General features: G+C 43.8%; 1 protein-coding gene across 1 annotated transcript; it reads left to right on the top strand.

Moving 5' to 3' along the window:
* The first annotated feature begins 14,584 nt into the window (after positions 1–14,584).
* Positions 14,585–15,548, top strand: LOC102391229 (mitochondrial fission factor-like). The gene has a single exon (XM_025267830.2). The coding sequence runs from the start codon at positions 14,768–14,770 to the stop codon at positions 15,482–15,484; it is 717 nt and encodes a 238-aa protein (XP_025123615.2). The 5' UTR covers positions 14,585–14,767; the 3' UTR covers positions 15,485–15,548.
* The last annotated feature ends 232 nt before the right edge of the window (positions 15,549–15,780 follow it).

Raw genomic sequence — 15,780 nt, 5'->3', positions numbered from 1 at the left:
TAAAACAAATGTTATTCTTTGTTCTGCAATTTTTAATCTCTATGTGACTGGACTCTCAAAGTTTAGAACCCTGGGAACGGGCTATTCTGTATATTTTAGGCTCTAGGCAACATTCTTTAACAAAAGGTGCAGAGTCAGGACTCAGCACAGGAAAAGGAATAGATCTAATATGCAGTCAGATGTGTTCTTCACTATCACATACTCATACACTTGTGCTGTTTCTCCAACATGTCTCATTCTGCCACCCTAAAAGCCCCACAAAAACCAAAACCAGGAACGTGCTTTCTCCTCCACCCACACCACTCTTTCCTGGAGAATTTCTATAATTCAAAGATTTCCACAAAAGAGCTAAGTGGACAGACGGGGGACTATGCTTTAGCGCCCATGTGTTAAGCATATTTCTTCTATTAGACACAATATTTTTAGCTGTGAGAATAGAAAATACGCCCCCACTTTCCCTGCTTTCTGAGAACTTTGAAGAATTTCTAAGTGTATCTAGAAACTGCGATATGCTCATAAATGCCATGCACACAATCTGGGACTTTTGAGCCACAAACAGCAAGATGTTGTCCTCTGATGAAAACTTAGCTATTTTTGCTGATGGACACAGGTGAGGGGGGTCCCTTTTGGTCTTTTTAAAATTTTCTATTTTTTAATTTATATATTTTGGCCCAAACTCACGACATGTGGGATCTTAGTTTCCTAACCACGGATTGAGCCCTAGCTCTCTGCATTGGCAGCATGGACTCTTAACCACTGGAAAGCCAGAGAAGTCTCCATTTTGCTCTTTCATTTGGGATCTTGGGATTTGGGATGTCACCAAATATCTTAGACCACTTGAATTCTTATTGCCACTTTTAGCAAAGAAAAAAAAAAAAATATATATATATATATAAGGTGATGAGGGTACTAAGCACATAAAGATGGGAAGAAGGAATGGTTTGGAGCTAGGTGTAGCCTAGTCTAATGTAACCTTCCTAGTGAGATCATGAAGTCCCTGTGATTATTCCCATTTTGCAAATGTGGAAACTGAGCTTGTAAATGATGAGAATGGATGATAATTCAGCCCTGTTTATTTCCAAGGTCTCTGTTCTTCCTCCACCTCTGCTCTCCTGTTGTGGAGTCTGGCTTGGTGGTGTGCCCTCGGTTGCTACCAAACTTACTCCCATCCCAGCATTGGAAAGGAAAGGTCTCCCGCGTTGGAGGCAGACGCTGTAAACTCTGAGCCACCAGGGAAGCCCTGGAAAGGAATACGGAAGAAACAAAAAGCAAAACCAGGCAACTCATGCAGGAGAAGTAATCACTGCAGGCTCCTCTTCCAATTTCAGGAGCTCTGTTGAGACTACTGGGGTTTTACTTAATATTGTCTCCCTTAACGGATTACAAGTTGATACATGAAACCACAGGGAAGTCTTTGAATCATCTGAACAACATCCCCCTCGCCACCCCCGACTTTAATATATTCTTAAGTTAAAGGAATGCTCTTAAGAGGTTTTTGTCCCCAGGGTTCCATCCTTGGCTCACAGGGCCTCATTCCAAAGCTCCACCCAGCTCCTTCCCTGGAGCTAAGGATTCATTTATGGAGGTGTCTGCCACAGCTCTCCACCTGGACGTCCTGCAGGCACTACAGCTCAACAAGTCTGAATCTGAACCCCTCTTCCTCTTGTATTTTCAGCTTGGGGGTTGATATCTCTGTCTCCCCAAGCCCCTGGGCTAGACACCCTGGAATCTTGCCCACTCCATCTTCTTAACCCTCTCCCATGCAAAGCTCCAAACCCTCCATTCCACCCTGGGTGCATTGCCCTTTCTTGACGTGCACACGAAAAGGTATGAGTCATGAGTGACCATGTCATATATTTATTTGTGCATCTGTTTTCCCAAGCAGACTGTGAACAGCATGGAGGTAGAGGACATGCTTGATTTCACCGTTCATTGGCAGCACCTTACGAATGATCTCCATAAATAAATATTTATTGGATTAATAGTATTGAATGAATGTGTAGATGCAAAATGCTATATAAGCAGGAGATGCGACAAGGGTGTGTGAGAAGTGGGCAGAAAGATGTTTGTATTGCTTAACTTGTTCATAAACACTGCCATGAACTAACTGTGCTAAGGGTCTGGTCCCCCTTGCCTCTGTCACAGCTTCTGGTGGTGTGCTAGCAATCTTTGGCATTTCTTGGAGTGTAGTTGCATCACTCCAATCTCTGCCTTCCTGTCATGTGTCCTTCCTCATGTGTGTGTGTGTCCAAATGTCTCCTCTTCATAAGGAGGACAGATGTATTGGATTAGGGCTCACCCATGTGACCTCATCTGAAATAATTACATCTGCAATGTCCCGATTTCCAAACAAGCTCGTATTCTGGGTTATTGGATGGCAAGATTACAACACAAGAATTTGGGGGAAAGGAGGACACACTTCAACACAATCCAATAGGGAAAAGTTGAGGAGCCTCAAGGAAGAAGAAAGAACTCTGGAAGCAGAGGACCCTTCAGAAGAACAGTGGTCATTCCCTTATCTACTGCTGAGCATGGAAGAATTGATGCTTTTGAACTGTGGTGTTGGAGAAGACTCTTTAGGGTCCCTTGGACTGCAAGGAGATTCAACCAGTCCATTCTAAAGGAGATCAGTCCTGGGTGTTCTTTGGAAGGAATGATGCTAAAGCTGAAACTCCAGTACTTTGGCCACCTGATGCGAAGAGTTGACTCATTGGAAAAGACTCTGATGCTGGGAGGGATTGGGGGCAGGAGGAGAAGCGGACGACAGAGGATGAGTTGGCTGGATGGCATCACCGACTTGATGGACGTGAGTTTGAGTGAACTCCGGGAGTTGATGATGGACAGGGAGGCCTGGTGTGCTGTGATTCATGGGGTCGCAAAGAGTCAGACACGACTGAGCGACTGAACTGAACTGGACTGAACTGAACTATCTCCAAGCCCTCAACCAATGACCCAATGACCATGAGTGACCTATGAATGGAATTCGTTAGGGAGCCAATTCTGAGTCTTCAACAACGTGGAACTCATATACATCAAATCTTAGGTTTGTAGGCGATTTTTGTTAATGAAAAGCCAATTCTAAGAACATTGGCAATGAATAACCAAATAGCAGTCAAAGGGAATCTTCTCTTTGTCAAGTTATTCTGCCAAACAGATGAAGAAGAGAGAACAGATTATTAATGTTTTCTAACCTCTATTGAAATAATGGACCTGATGTCACATATAGCATCTCCTGACATCACTCAAGTAAGGACAGCTGAACTTCATGTGCCTCCTGCTAGAACAACACATCCTGGTTCGTTTTCTTGCCAAAAACTTAAAATTGATCAAGCCTGTCAATCCAATTTCCTGCTTATGGAAAACACAAAAGACAGAAAAAAATTATTAAATGGCTACCATGAAGATGTAATTAGTAAATCTCAAACTAAGAAACACTATGGAACAAGAGAAATTAATTTTTCCGTAAATACAAAAGGAAGAAAAAAAAGATGGAGGTAGATCCTAGGAATGAAAAGAAACTTTAAAGATGTTGCAACTAGTAGCAATGTGAGGAGCTATTTTGGCTCCTGATTCAAACCAACATGCATAATATTAAAAAAAAGATGAATCATAGAGGTATGGTTTGATTCCTCATGATGTAGCAGAGGCAAGTGGAGATTTGAATACAGAGTGGGTTTTTGATGATATCAAGGACATACTCTTATACTAAGAGTGGTTTCATAGTTATGTCAAAGAAAGCATCCATATCTTTTAGAGCTACACTGTGAAATATTAATAAATAAAGTAATAAAATGTCTAGGATTTGATTCAAAATGATACAGGGATGGGGAAAGTGGATGGAGGTGTAGATGGAGTCAGATTGGCCCAAATGATCAAAGGTATCTTCTGGATAACCCAGGGTGCTCGTCTTCAGGCCAGCTGCTTTCTACCTTCTTTCCATCTGTGACCATAATTCCCCTTTGTCACATAGCCTAACATATCCATGGGTTCTGTGCTTAAGACATGGACATCTTTGGGAGGGGGGCATTATTTCATTATTCTGCCAACCTCCTTTATATTCGGAAGTAGAGATACTCATATGCAAACAGAATAGAAATTGAAATACAGTCTATGCTTTACCAGCTGCTTTCTCTTCCAGGAAGAATTCCCTAAACCCAGTCACCACCTGCAGATTGCTTGTAGATTTGAGAGCTACTTCCACAGAGGAGGTGAGTGATCAAAGCCATTGTGGGGAAAATACTGGTTTTAAAAGTTTTAATTTATTTTTGGCTGGGTTGGGTCTTCATTGCTGGGGGAGGGCTTTCTCTAGTTGTGGTGAGCAGGAGCTGTTTTTCTTTGTGGTGCACAGGCTTCTCATTGTGGTGGCTTCTCTTGTGCATCACGGGCTCTAGGCAAATAGGTTTCAGTAGCTGCAGCATGTAGGCTCGGTAGTTGCTGTGCATGGACTTCGTTGCTCCGTGGCATGTGGAATCTTTCCGGATCAGGGCTCGAACCTGTGTCCTTTGCCTGCATTTGGGAGGCCAATTCTTATTCACTGAGCCACCAGGGAAATCTGGAAAAATACTCTTTGTAAAGAGAGACAAGGAATCAAATAAACCTGTCCAGTGCTTCCCTTGCCTACTCTTCTTAAAAAAATGGTAGAATTTTAGCTATGAAGGTACCCTTACTGGTCAGTCTTCTAAACCAGACCCTAGTATTCACAGATAAGAGAACTGTGTCCTCTGATGAGGTTGTTTATCCTGACCCCTGGTCCAGGAACAGCTGGGAATGAACATCTCTCTGGGTATCCATGGTCAATTCCGGACCATTCCTCCTCTGCTCTGGTGTGAAATTTCATACTCCTTTGATGTCTAATATTCTCTCCTGGATAGTAACTGTGCCTGAGGCACTGCCAGGGGATGCCAGGCTAGAGCCTGTGTCTGAATAAGAATGGTCCAGGAATCAAGGGAAGGTCAAAAGCACTGATCCTAATGAGTAGGCAGATGGATGTAGAGGGGTGGCATCAGAGAACCAGCCATTCCCAATGCCCTGGAGCGTCTTGCACTTACCAAGGTGAGCATTCTAAGTGATAACACCGAATCAGACCATAATTTCAACATCAGCATAATTTCTTTCTCAAAGGAACATAAAATAATGACAGGTCTTATAACTGAGGCTACCGTAGATGTGATGATACAGAGATTCTTCAGCAGCGTCCCTGAGATCTTGCATGGCTCTCACCCGCCAGATCTGCCCAGAAGAAATTGAAAGTGGGGAAGGATGGAATTGCAGTGGGCATGTCTGATCTCACCCACCCCACATGCCCTCTTGTGGTTCCTGAGGACTTGTGGTCCATGCACACACAGCATGACTCCTGGTTGCTTTGCTTTATCCTCGTGGCTTGGTCTGCATGGAATGAATCTTCATTTCCTTAGCGCCCGCTCTGACCCTTAGATCCATACTCCTTCAGTAACCCCCATCACAGCAGATGGCAATTCCAGCCCTCTGTTGCCTGCCCCACCAAAACCCTGGAATCATTCTTCACATCTCTTCTTCTCTCAAACCCTATGTCCTATTGGCCAGTCAATCCCATCAGAAGTATCTTCAACACAGGGTCATCATCCAACCACCCCCATTACCAGCACCTGGTATAAGCCATCATTTTTTATCGCCTGGTTGACCACATTGCCGATCTCTTCTGCCACCATGGCTCCCTTCAAGTTTGTTGCTCCCATGGCAACCAGAAATGCTGCTAAAACATCAGTCAAGTCACACCCAGCATCTACTCATAAAGCCTCCACAACCCCCACCTCCTCCAAAGCAAACCCAAAGAACTTTCAGTGGACACTAAGGCTCAGTATGGTGGGTTCCCCCAACCCTTCTACGACTTCCTCGTCTATCCCTCTTCCCACATTCATTCCACACCAGCCATGCTTGCCTACTTTTGTTGGACTCGCCGGGCTGTCCAGCCTCAGGACCTTTGCACTGTCTGGTCTGCTATTGGGAACACTCCTCTCCCTGACATCCCTATGATTCATATCCTCACCTCCTCTAGGATTTTACTCCAATCCTAGCTGCTCAGTGACAACTTTCCTCACAACCTTATTTAAAAAGAGAACACCCCAGCTCTGTTTTTTCTCTATTTTTCCCCCTTCTTTTCCCCCTCTTTCTTTCCCCCTAGCACTCATCACTAACAAATTAGGTAGTTTACACGCTGTCTGGTCATTGCCACAACTGGCCCATGAATGTAAGCTTCATGATAGCAAGTTTTGTTCACTAATTTATCCCCAGGGCCTGCAACTGTGCTTGTCACATAGAAGATGCTCAATAACCTTTTGAAGGGCTTCTCAGGTGGCACAGTGGTAAAGAATCTGCCTGCCAAGTAGGAGATGTGGATTTCATCTCTGGGTTGGGTAGATTCCCTGGAGAAGGAAATAACAACCCACTCCAGTATTCTTGCCTGGAAAATTCCATAGACAGAGGAGCCTGGTGGTTTACAGTCTATGGGGTCACAGAGTCAGACACATCTTAGCAACTAAACAATGACCTTTTGAATAACTCTTTGTGGAATGAATTTCCTGTTAGCATTAAATATTCCTCTGCCTTTCACTCAAGCTTCAGCGCCTCCTAGCAGCCTTTCCTAACCCCAGACTATCCCACCCCCACCCCCAGCTGGAATTCCTCTTTGATGTTCCCATAATGCCTTGCAGGTATGCTTACCATTCACACACCTTGTTTTTTCGTAATGATCTGTTTATATGATGTAAGTAAGCCACTGCCAACAGAGCGTGGCACCTGGCAGCCCTTGTAAGAGGCGGTTATTAGCATTTTTACTAGTACTCCTCTTCCTCTCTACTCCCTGGATCAGAAGTTTTTGGAAAACAGTGCTCAGCAGAGAGCTCTGTACAGAGCAGGGGCCGCCTGTGCTTACAGAAAGAATGGAAAGGTTATCGGATGCTTCTTCCGACTCAGATCAGGAACTGAGTCAGTCACATGCACCTTGGAGTATTTCTCACCGTCTTTAAATCTGTGCTCCATAGATAGCACACACTAAGTATCTGAATCAAATTAAGTGCCAGGGAAGTTTCAGTGTTCATAGCCAGGGCTGTCCTTTTTCCCCAAATCTATTTAATACCCTCTCACTGACAGCCTCGTAGACACCCTTCACAACACGTGAGCTGGTCAAAAGTCATCCATCCTCTTCGTGGCTTTGAAAATCCCTTCAGGATTATGAATGAACACTTCAAGGGTATATTATAAATTCCAACGTGTCTATCGGGCTTTCAAGTGTCTCTGCGGGAACCTCTTACTCAGGCATCCTGGGGTAAAAGGCTTCCCCACCTTCCCAAAGGTGCCCCTCCCCCAGCATTTTCCAAGCCTGAAGTTAAAAAAGAAGGGAATCCACCTGCTTGAGCCTCTAAAAGCCCCTTCATTTTTCATGAGGCAGATTTTTTATGGCTCTCGTGTCACAGAATGGAGCACAGTCACCTGCTCATCTTACGTGGGCATCCGTCCCAAGGTACACTGTGCTTGCCACTGCATAAGCCTGACTCTTTTCTCATGGAAAATAAAAACACAAGGGAGGAGGTTCCCTGGTGGTCCGGTGGTTGAGAATCTACCTGCCAATGGAGAGGACACTGGTTCAATCCCTGGTCCCAGATCCTACATGCTGTGGGGCACAGCTACTGAGCCAGCATTCTAGAGCTGGAGAGCTGCAACTGCTGAGCCAACGTGCTGCAGCTACTGAAGCCCACGTGCCGCAGAGCCCGTGTTCCAACAAGAGAAGTCACCACGATGGTAAGCCACACACTGCAACTAGAGAGTAGCCCTCAATCTCTGCAACTAAAGAAAGCCTACGTGCAGCAACAAAGACACCCCACAGCCAGAAAATAAATAATAAAGCCTACAGAAGACTTTGTAAAAAAAAAAAAAAAAGAAGAAGAAGAAGAAGAAAAACACAGAAGCAGGTGAGTTGAGCAGGTAAGGAGGAGAAAGAACGAGTTTGGAAATAGTCACCGGGAAAAGGGAGGATGGAGTGAGTGCAAAGGGGATTTTTATGGATCCCAGGCCCAGGGCACTAGAGAACCTCTTCCTGTTAGTTGCCCAGGTGGCAGTGACCTGCGTGAGCAGGGGCTCAGCCTGGAGTTACTAGGAAGGGCTGAGCACTGGATGGCTGTTTACCATCCCCATAGCCCAGATCTCTGGCTCTGCGCCGAGTCTAGCCTTTCATCTCTTCTCCTTACATGATCCTATTTCAGTTTCCTTGAGCACTTTCTCACTTTCTGAAATGATCTAGCTTATCTGCTTGTGGATTGCAATTTCCTTGTGTATTTTCTGCAGTCCTATTAGATTGGAATCCCCAGGATAAAAAGGACTTTTCCTCTCTTGTTCAGAGCAGCATCTTTCGTGCCTGGAATGGGGCCTGCCACACGCACTCGGGAAACTGGGTCTTCAACGATGTCACATCAGCCCCTTGGGCAGAATCGGATGTGATATTCCTGTATCATGATCTCAGAACATCTTCATCCCCAGAGGGCCCAGAGGCCCGCTTGCCTGTGCTCAGCCTGTGTTGTAATTTCCCACGGGGCTCACTCAAATGCCACAGATCTTTCCAGACTGAAGGTGCCTTTCTCCTCTGAGGTTTATCCTGACAAGGCATCAATGGTTCAGGTGTGAGATTGCATAAAAGGTAACAGAATGTGTTTCAAGTGTTGGGACTGCTTCCCCTGTTTATATTTTTTTTTAATTTTAAAGGCATTTGTACCCAAGAAGAGGGTTCAAACGTGAGTAACTTGGATGAGGTAGTTGTTTCTGTGGGAGTAAGAATCACGTTTGTTGAACAGAATATTTACAGACGAAGGACACATTTAGACAGACATGAGTACAGGCCAACCTGGAAGTGGTCTGAAGTGACCTTTCCCTCTAGCCTCTCCTTATAGGGTCTCTGGACAGCGTTTTAACCACCTGTGTGAGTCTGAGTACTTGGTGGCTTAGTGTTGGAGTCTCATTCCCTGTGTATGGGGAAGGGCCCCTTCCCAGGGCCTCTTAGCTGAGAGATCATTCTGATCTCCTATTGCCCCCAGATATGGTCTCCTTCACTTGCCCATACACACTCACACACACATTCACAGTCACACACATATAAAAACACATATATACATATACATACGTATATATATATACACATATACAAACACATATATACACACACATATACAAATACAAAAATACACATGCATATATGTATATACATGCATATACAAACATATATACATACATATACAAACACATATACACATACATATACAAACACATATATACAAACTTACACACACCCACATTCACACACATACACACACTCACACTTACCACACACAGAATTGTACTCGTATTTACATGCATGCATACATGCTCAGTTACATCCAACTGTTTGTGAGCCCACGGACTGTAGCCCACCAGGCTCCCCTGTCCATGGATTATCCTGGCAAGATTACCGGAGTGGGTTGCCATCCTCTCCTCCAGGGGATCTTCCCAACCCAGGGATCAAACCAATCTCTTGCATTGGCAGGTGGATTCTTCATCATTTGGGCCACCTGGGAAGCCCAGTATTTACGAATTAGGAAGTACGTACCTGTCCAGACAGGGTCTGACTGGGGGGTAAGCAGGAGCCTGGTACATAACTGAAAGGGGCACTCAGTCTGTGGTCTTCAAGGGCAGGGTCAGTCCCCAGAGTGACTGTCTTCTTTGCTTTGGCGGTTCAGGCCCCTTCCTGGCCTTTCTCAAGTCAGAGCTCAGTATCTGGACGTCTAGCTTCTTTGGAAAACTCAGAAGATTTAACCATGCGTGGCCAGCATTCCCAGAAGACTGGTTCTGAGGTAGAAATGGCCCTGGAAATGGAGCAGACACCCTCCCACCTCCTTTAACCCCACACCTGAGAGCTTCACATTTTTATCATCTGCTTGACTCCTGTAGACTCTTCAAATTCTTCCCCCTCTTGTGATTAGATTATATAGCTTTTTTTGTTGTTGTTTATTTATTTGGTCATCTTAAAAATACTTATTTAATAATTATACATTTATGTGAGATATATCGGAGAATGCAATGGCACCCCACTCCAGCACTCTTGCCTGGAAAATCCCATGGACGGAGGAGCCTGGTGGGCTGCAGTCCACGGGGTCGCTAAGAGTCGAATAGGACTGAGCGACTTCACTTTCACTTTTCACTTTCATGCATTGGAGAAGGAAATGGCAACCCACTCCAGTGTTCTTGCCTGGAGAATCCCAGGGATGGGGGAGCCCGGTAGGCTGCCGTCTATGGGGTCGCACAGAGTCGGACACGACTGAAGCGACTTAGCAGCAGACTTAGCATGTGAGATATATAAATTTCATATATTATATACATATTATATGTATATATATATAGTATATATACATGTATAGAGAGTTTTTAAAACCACATATATCATTTTATATGCACAGTTCAGTTCAGTCACTCAGTCATGTCTGACTCTTTGTGACCCCATGGACTGCAGCACACCAGGCTTCCTGTCCATCCCCAACTCCTGGAGCTTACTCAAACTCATGTCCATTGAGTCAGTGATGCCATCCAACCATCTCATCCTCTGTTATCCCCTTCTCCTCCAGCCTTCAATCTTTCCCAGCATCAAGATCTTTTCCAATGAGTCAGTTCTTCGCATCAGGTGACCAAAATATTGGAGTATTACATGCACACATTTATGTATGTCTGTCTAGTCAAGGCTATGGATTTTCCTGTGGTCATGTATGGATGTGAGAGTTGGACTGTGAAGAAGGCTGAGCGCTGAAGAATTGATGCTTTTGAACTGTGGTGTTGGAGAAGACTCTTGAGAGTCCCTTGGACTACAGGGAGATCCAACCAGTCCATTCTGAAGGAGATCAGCCCTGGGATTTCTTTGGAGGGAATGATGCTGAAGCTGAAACTCCAGTACTTTGGCCACCTCATGTGAAGAGCTGACTCATTGGAAAAGACTCTGATGCTGGGAGGGATTGGGGGCAGGAAGAGAAGGGGACGACAGAGGATGAGATGGCTGGATGGCATCACTGACTCGACGGACGTGAGTCTGAGTGAACTCCGGGAGTTGGTGATGGACAGGGAGGCCTGGTGTGCTGCGATTCATGGGGTCGCAAAGAGTCAGACATGACTGAGCAACTGAACTAAACTGAACAGACAAGAATTTCCTTTGAAATATACCACAATACCATTGTCATATTCAACAAAATGACCAATAATTCATTCATATAATACCCAGACTGTATTCAGTTTCCTCAATTATTGCTGAAGATTTTGTTGTTGTTGTTGTTAAAAACTATTGGTTTTCCCACAATTTAAAAATTGTTTTTGTATCATTAAAATGATACATAAAAAACAAAAGAAAATACAGAGAATAAAACACAAAGCCTCTCTTTATACCTTTCACTCCCACATAGATTTACTGTCACTCCTTGTGCCATAAAGTAACTGTTATTAAGATTTCTCCATGTGCTTCCGTTTCTTCAACTCAATATTCATGCAAGTAAAAGAACATACACTTCTTTTCTTGTATAATTACAACCACGCTTTATTTACTGGTCAGCTCCATGCTCTTTTTCCACTTAATATATGTCTTGGCAACTTTTCTGTGAGGTTATGTGTAGACTTTGGCTGTTCTTTTTAATGGTTCTGTGCTCATCCATAATATGAAATACACTTGTTAGCCACTTGTGAACATGTTTTCTTTTTTGCCTTTACAAAAAATTAATGCAATTAACATCTTTGTCCTTATACCTTTGTATCCCATGCAAGTATTTTTGCAGAAAAATGTCCTAAGAATTACTGCTAAGTGGAATGTGGTCCTGAATTAAAATTTCCAATGTGGCAACTAAAGATGTGGGTAACACAGCAGTGTGAGAGTCCTTCAGATTGACTGTGAATCAGCCTTATTAATTGTCTTACTGTGTTAGCTCCTTTGACAAGATAATGTTGACAATAATTTCTATACTCCAGTGCTGGCATGAAACAACTTTATTTATAATTTATAATAAATGTCATATCAAATATCATAATAATTTATAATATTTACTAAAGTACTCATTTATCAAGAACATTAGTCTTCTGATTAAAGAGTATTTCCTGAAAGCAATTGTATGTTGAGGATACACAAGGTTTTGTTCAAAGACAGTAGCATGGGCTGTAAAACTTATCTTAAGGCTCATTTGGTTTTCTGAGGCTTTGTACTTTATCTGGCTTCCTATGTGCTATATTACATGCTCAGTTGCTCAGTCTTGTCCGACTCTTTGTGGCCGCATGGACTGTTGCCTGCCAGGCTCCTCTGTCAATGGGATTCTCCAGGAAGGAATATTGTACTGGCTTGTCATTTCCTCCTCCAGAGCATCTTTCTGACCCAGAGATTGAACCCACATCCCCTGTATCTCCTGCATTGCAGATGGATGATGAGCCATTGGTGAAGCCCATCTGACTTCCTAAACAACAGATTTTCTATAAGATTGTTAGCTTTTGTGCTGCATGCATAAGTTTCATCCTCTAAGTCTTCTGAGGTTGCCTCTGTTTTTAAAAAACAGTGCCACCCTATTTCTTGACCACTATTTCTTTCTTTTTGTGCTTTTCTCTCCTCTTCCCTCTTTCTCAGCACCTTAATTCATTGTCCAAAATTATTTTGCATCTTCCTATGGATAACAAACCTTTCAGTGAAGGCGTTGAGCTGAGGACATAGATGTGAGACAGGGAAACTAGATTCAGACATAAATGGAGATGCACATTTGCTGGAGCCAGAAGGGTTAACATGACTATAAAGCACCCACTGTCCATACATCCTGTTCTTTACTTTTAGGAAGGCTGTCTAATAACCCGAAAGTCAACAGAAGCCAGGCAGCCCCTCCATCCCAAGCAGTCAGAGAAGGAGAGGCAGCCAGCAAGTTGCTGATAGAAAATCCTTTCCAATGATCTGTTCTAGCTGTGCCTGCACCTGGGAGGGGACTGAGGGAAGTGGGTCAGGATGAAGGCACTGCTGCCTCCCGCAGACTCATTGTGACAAAAATAGCTCTAAGGAGCCGCTTTCATTGTGTGCAGCTGCCTGTTCATTCAGACACTCCAAGGTAGCTACTGGAAATGAAATACTGGTTAGTCCACATGATAAATCAAAATGTGAGCCAACCGAGACCACGCTAGGGACTTTCAGATGTGATTGTGCAGGGGTTGGGTTATTGTCTTGTTTTGTTTTCACTTGGCCCTGGAGATACTGTGTTGGTTCACAAGGAGGTGACCACACGAGAATGGAGATTTTAGGCATGGCAGGTCAAAGATCTTAGAGACCAAATAAGGAAATTGAAACAGCCCAACCGACCCAGATCAAATGGGAAAAGCTTCTAAAAGAGTCTTGTTCCACCAGAAGCCACCTTTCTTAATCAAGAAAGCCATCCGAAGAGGAATGTTGCTAAGTACAGTGGACTGAATGCTTTTGTCCCCCCTCAACTCAAGTTCTGAAGTCTAATCCCCGGTGAGATTGTATAAGGAGAAGGGGCTTCAGGAGGTGATCAGGTCATGAGGGTGGAGCCCACACAACTGGGGTTAGTGCCATATAAGAGCTAGCTTGCTCTTTCTGTGCCAAGTGAGGATGCAGTGAGAAGCTGGCTCTCACCAAGAACCCAGCAGTACTGGCACCCTGATCTGACTTTCCCCTTTACAGTAGTTGGTGATATCTCTGCCCACAGAATCCCTAGGGAATATTCCCTTGAATGAAGACAGTTCACGCCTAACTGGTACATAAAGTCGGTACCCCCTGTTGACAACACGGCACGGCTGCAGGTGTTTCAGTGACGGTAGCTACACCGATGAGAATAATATGTGACTATTAACAGTATTTTGCTCCTCTTTTGCCAACTTTTTGATTAAGATGTTGCTTAGATGCGCAACGCAGGAACTGAACTAACCTAGGTGCACAAACTCATCCTCATAGTCAGGCCCTTCGACTTCCTTCTGCTGACCCTCTTGTTCAAAATAGCACCAGGCACTAGCCCCCCGTGACCTTCCCAGACTTCCCAATCAAATGCTAGAAGACGTAGGAAAAGAGGAAACGCCTAGCACTTAAAGCTAAGACTGACCACAACTCACAACCATAACTCTACATCTTCCAGAATATAGATCCTTTACTCATCTACTTCTAGACTAATGACAAAAACTACAACTGGGCACAAAGAAATCTTAATTTAAAAAGTGTTGACACTGGCAGTGCTTTATGGCCACAATGCAAGAGGAATTATGAAGGTTTAAATAAGAAAATCAGTCTTCCAACAATAAAAATGTACCTTCTAAAATTTTCTTGAGGAATACAGAAAATAGTGTTTCAATTAGAGGCAAAAGAAGAATGATGACAAAGACATGAAATATTCAAATGTATTGGACATGCGCAAATCTGCGCTCGTGGGAAGTTTCACCATCCTCAATTAGCTCAATATTTTTTTAAAAAAGAAAGAATGCTTAAGAGAAAAAAGGAAAAGAGCAAAGAAAGAGACGAATTTAAGTCAGGAATCTAATAAAGGTAAAAATAATACGCCAAGCCGGCGGGCGGCGGCCCTCGCCGGGACCCTCCAGCGGGCCCAGGGGGACAAAAGTGGCCCTAAATCCAGCACGTGCATACTGAGGCAAGTTAATGGATTTAATATGAAGCACAGAAGCAGATAATGCCAAAGAGCAAGCAGTAATTGGTACACATTTGGTGAGTGGGGCGGCCTTTCCTTCTCCCACTGCTGCTGAGATGGCGGAAATTAGTCGAATTCAGTATGAAATGGAATACACCGAAGGTATTAGTCAGCGAATGAGGGTCCCAGAAAAATTAAAGGTAGCACCACCAAATGCTGACCTGGAGCAAGGATTTCAAGAAGGAGTTTCAAACGCTAGTGTGCTTATGCAAGTTCCAGAGAGAATTGTGGTAGCAGGAAATAATGAAGACATTCCATTTTCAAGACCAGCAGATCTTGACCTTATACAGTCAACTCCCTTTAAGCCTCTGGCTCTAAAAACACCACCTCGTGTGCTTACGCTGAGTGAAAGACCGCTAGATTTTCTGGATTTAGAAAGACCTGCTCCAACCCCTCAAAATGAAGAAATCCGTGCAGTTGGCAGGCTAAAAAGAGAACGCTCTATGAGTGAAAATGCTGTTCGCCAAAATGGACAGCTGGTCAAAACTGACTCCATTCCTGTGTCGCGTGGTGCGTCTGCTGCCGCCACTTCTAATCCTCATCATGACAGCGTCAGGTATGGCATTTCAAATATAGATGCAATGATTGAAGGAACTTCAGAAGACATGACAGTTGTACATGCAGCTTCATTAAGACGACAGATAATCAAACTAAATAGACGTCTACAACTTCTGGAAGAGGAGAACAAAGAACGGGCTAAAAGAGAAATGGTCATGTATTCAATTACTGTAGCATTCTGGCTGCTTAATAGCTGGCTCTGGTTTCGCCGCTAGAGGTAACCTCAGCTCTCAGAAATATTGTCTCAACAGCTGGAAATATAAAGAATTTGCAAACTTCTTTGTTTTCTGTCTTTGCATTGTATGCCGTTTCATAGTCCACGCCCTGGAAATGTATTTCTCCCAGAAAGGAGGGGGAAGGACTTACATTTGCAGAAGTAAAGGTATATTCTGTCACTTGACTGTTTTTACTTTTAACCAGTTCCGCCATAACACCTACTTAAAATTCACACTTTGCATGTTTTGTAAATAGGATCTAGTTGATTTTTTTTTTAAGGAATTTTGTTTTTTGC

This window comes from Bubalus bubalis, chromosome 17 (assembly GCF_019923935.1).
Source record: "Bubalus bubalis isolate 160015118507 breed Murrah chromosome 17, NDDB_SH_1, whole genome shotgun sequence".
NCBI lineage: Eukaryota > Metazoa > Chordata > Mammalia > Artiodactyla > Bovidae > Bubalus > Bubalus bubalis.
Note: the sequence above shows the minus strand (reverse complement) of the source record. Positions and strands in the feature narration are given on the sequence as shown.

What these genes read in the sequence shown, in the direction of transcription:
- LOC102391229 (XM_025267830.2), top strand. Translation starts at nt 14,768, where the DNA reads ATGGCGGAAATTAGTCGAATTCAGTATGAAATGGAATACACCGAAGGT.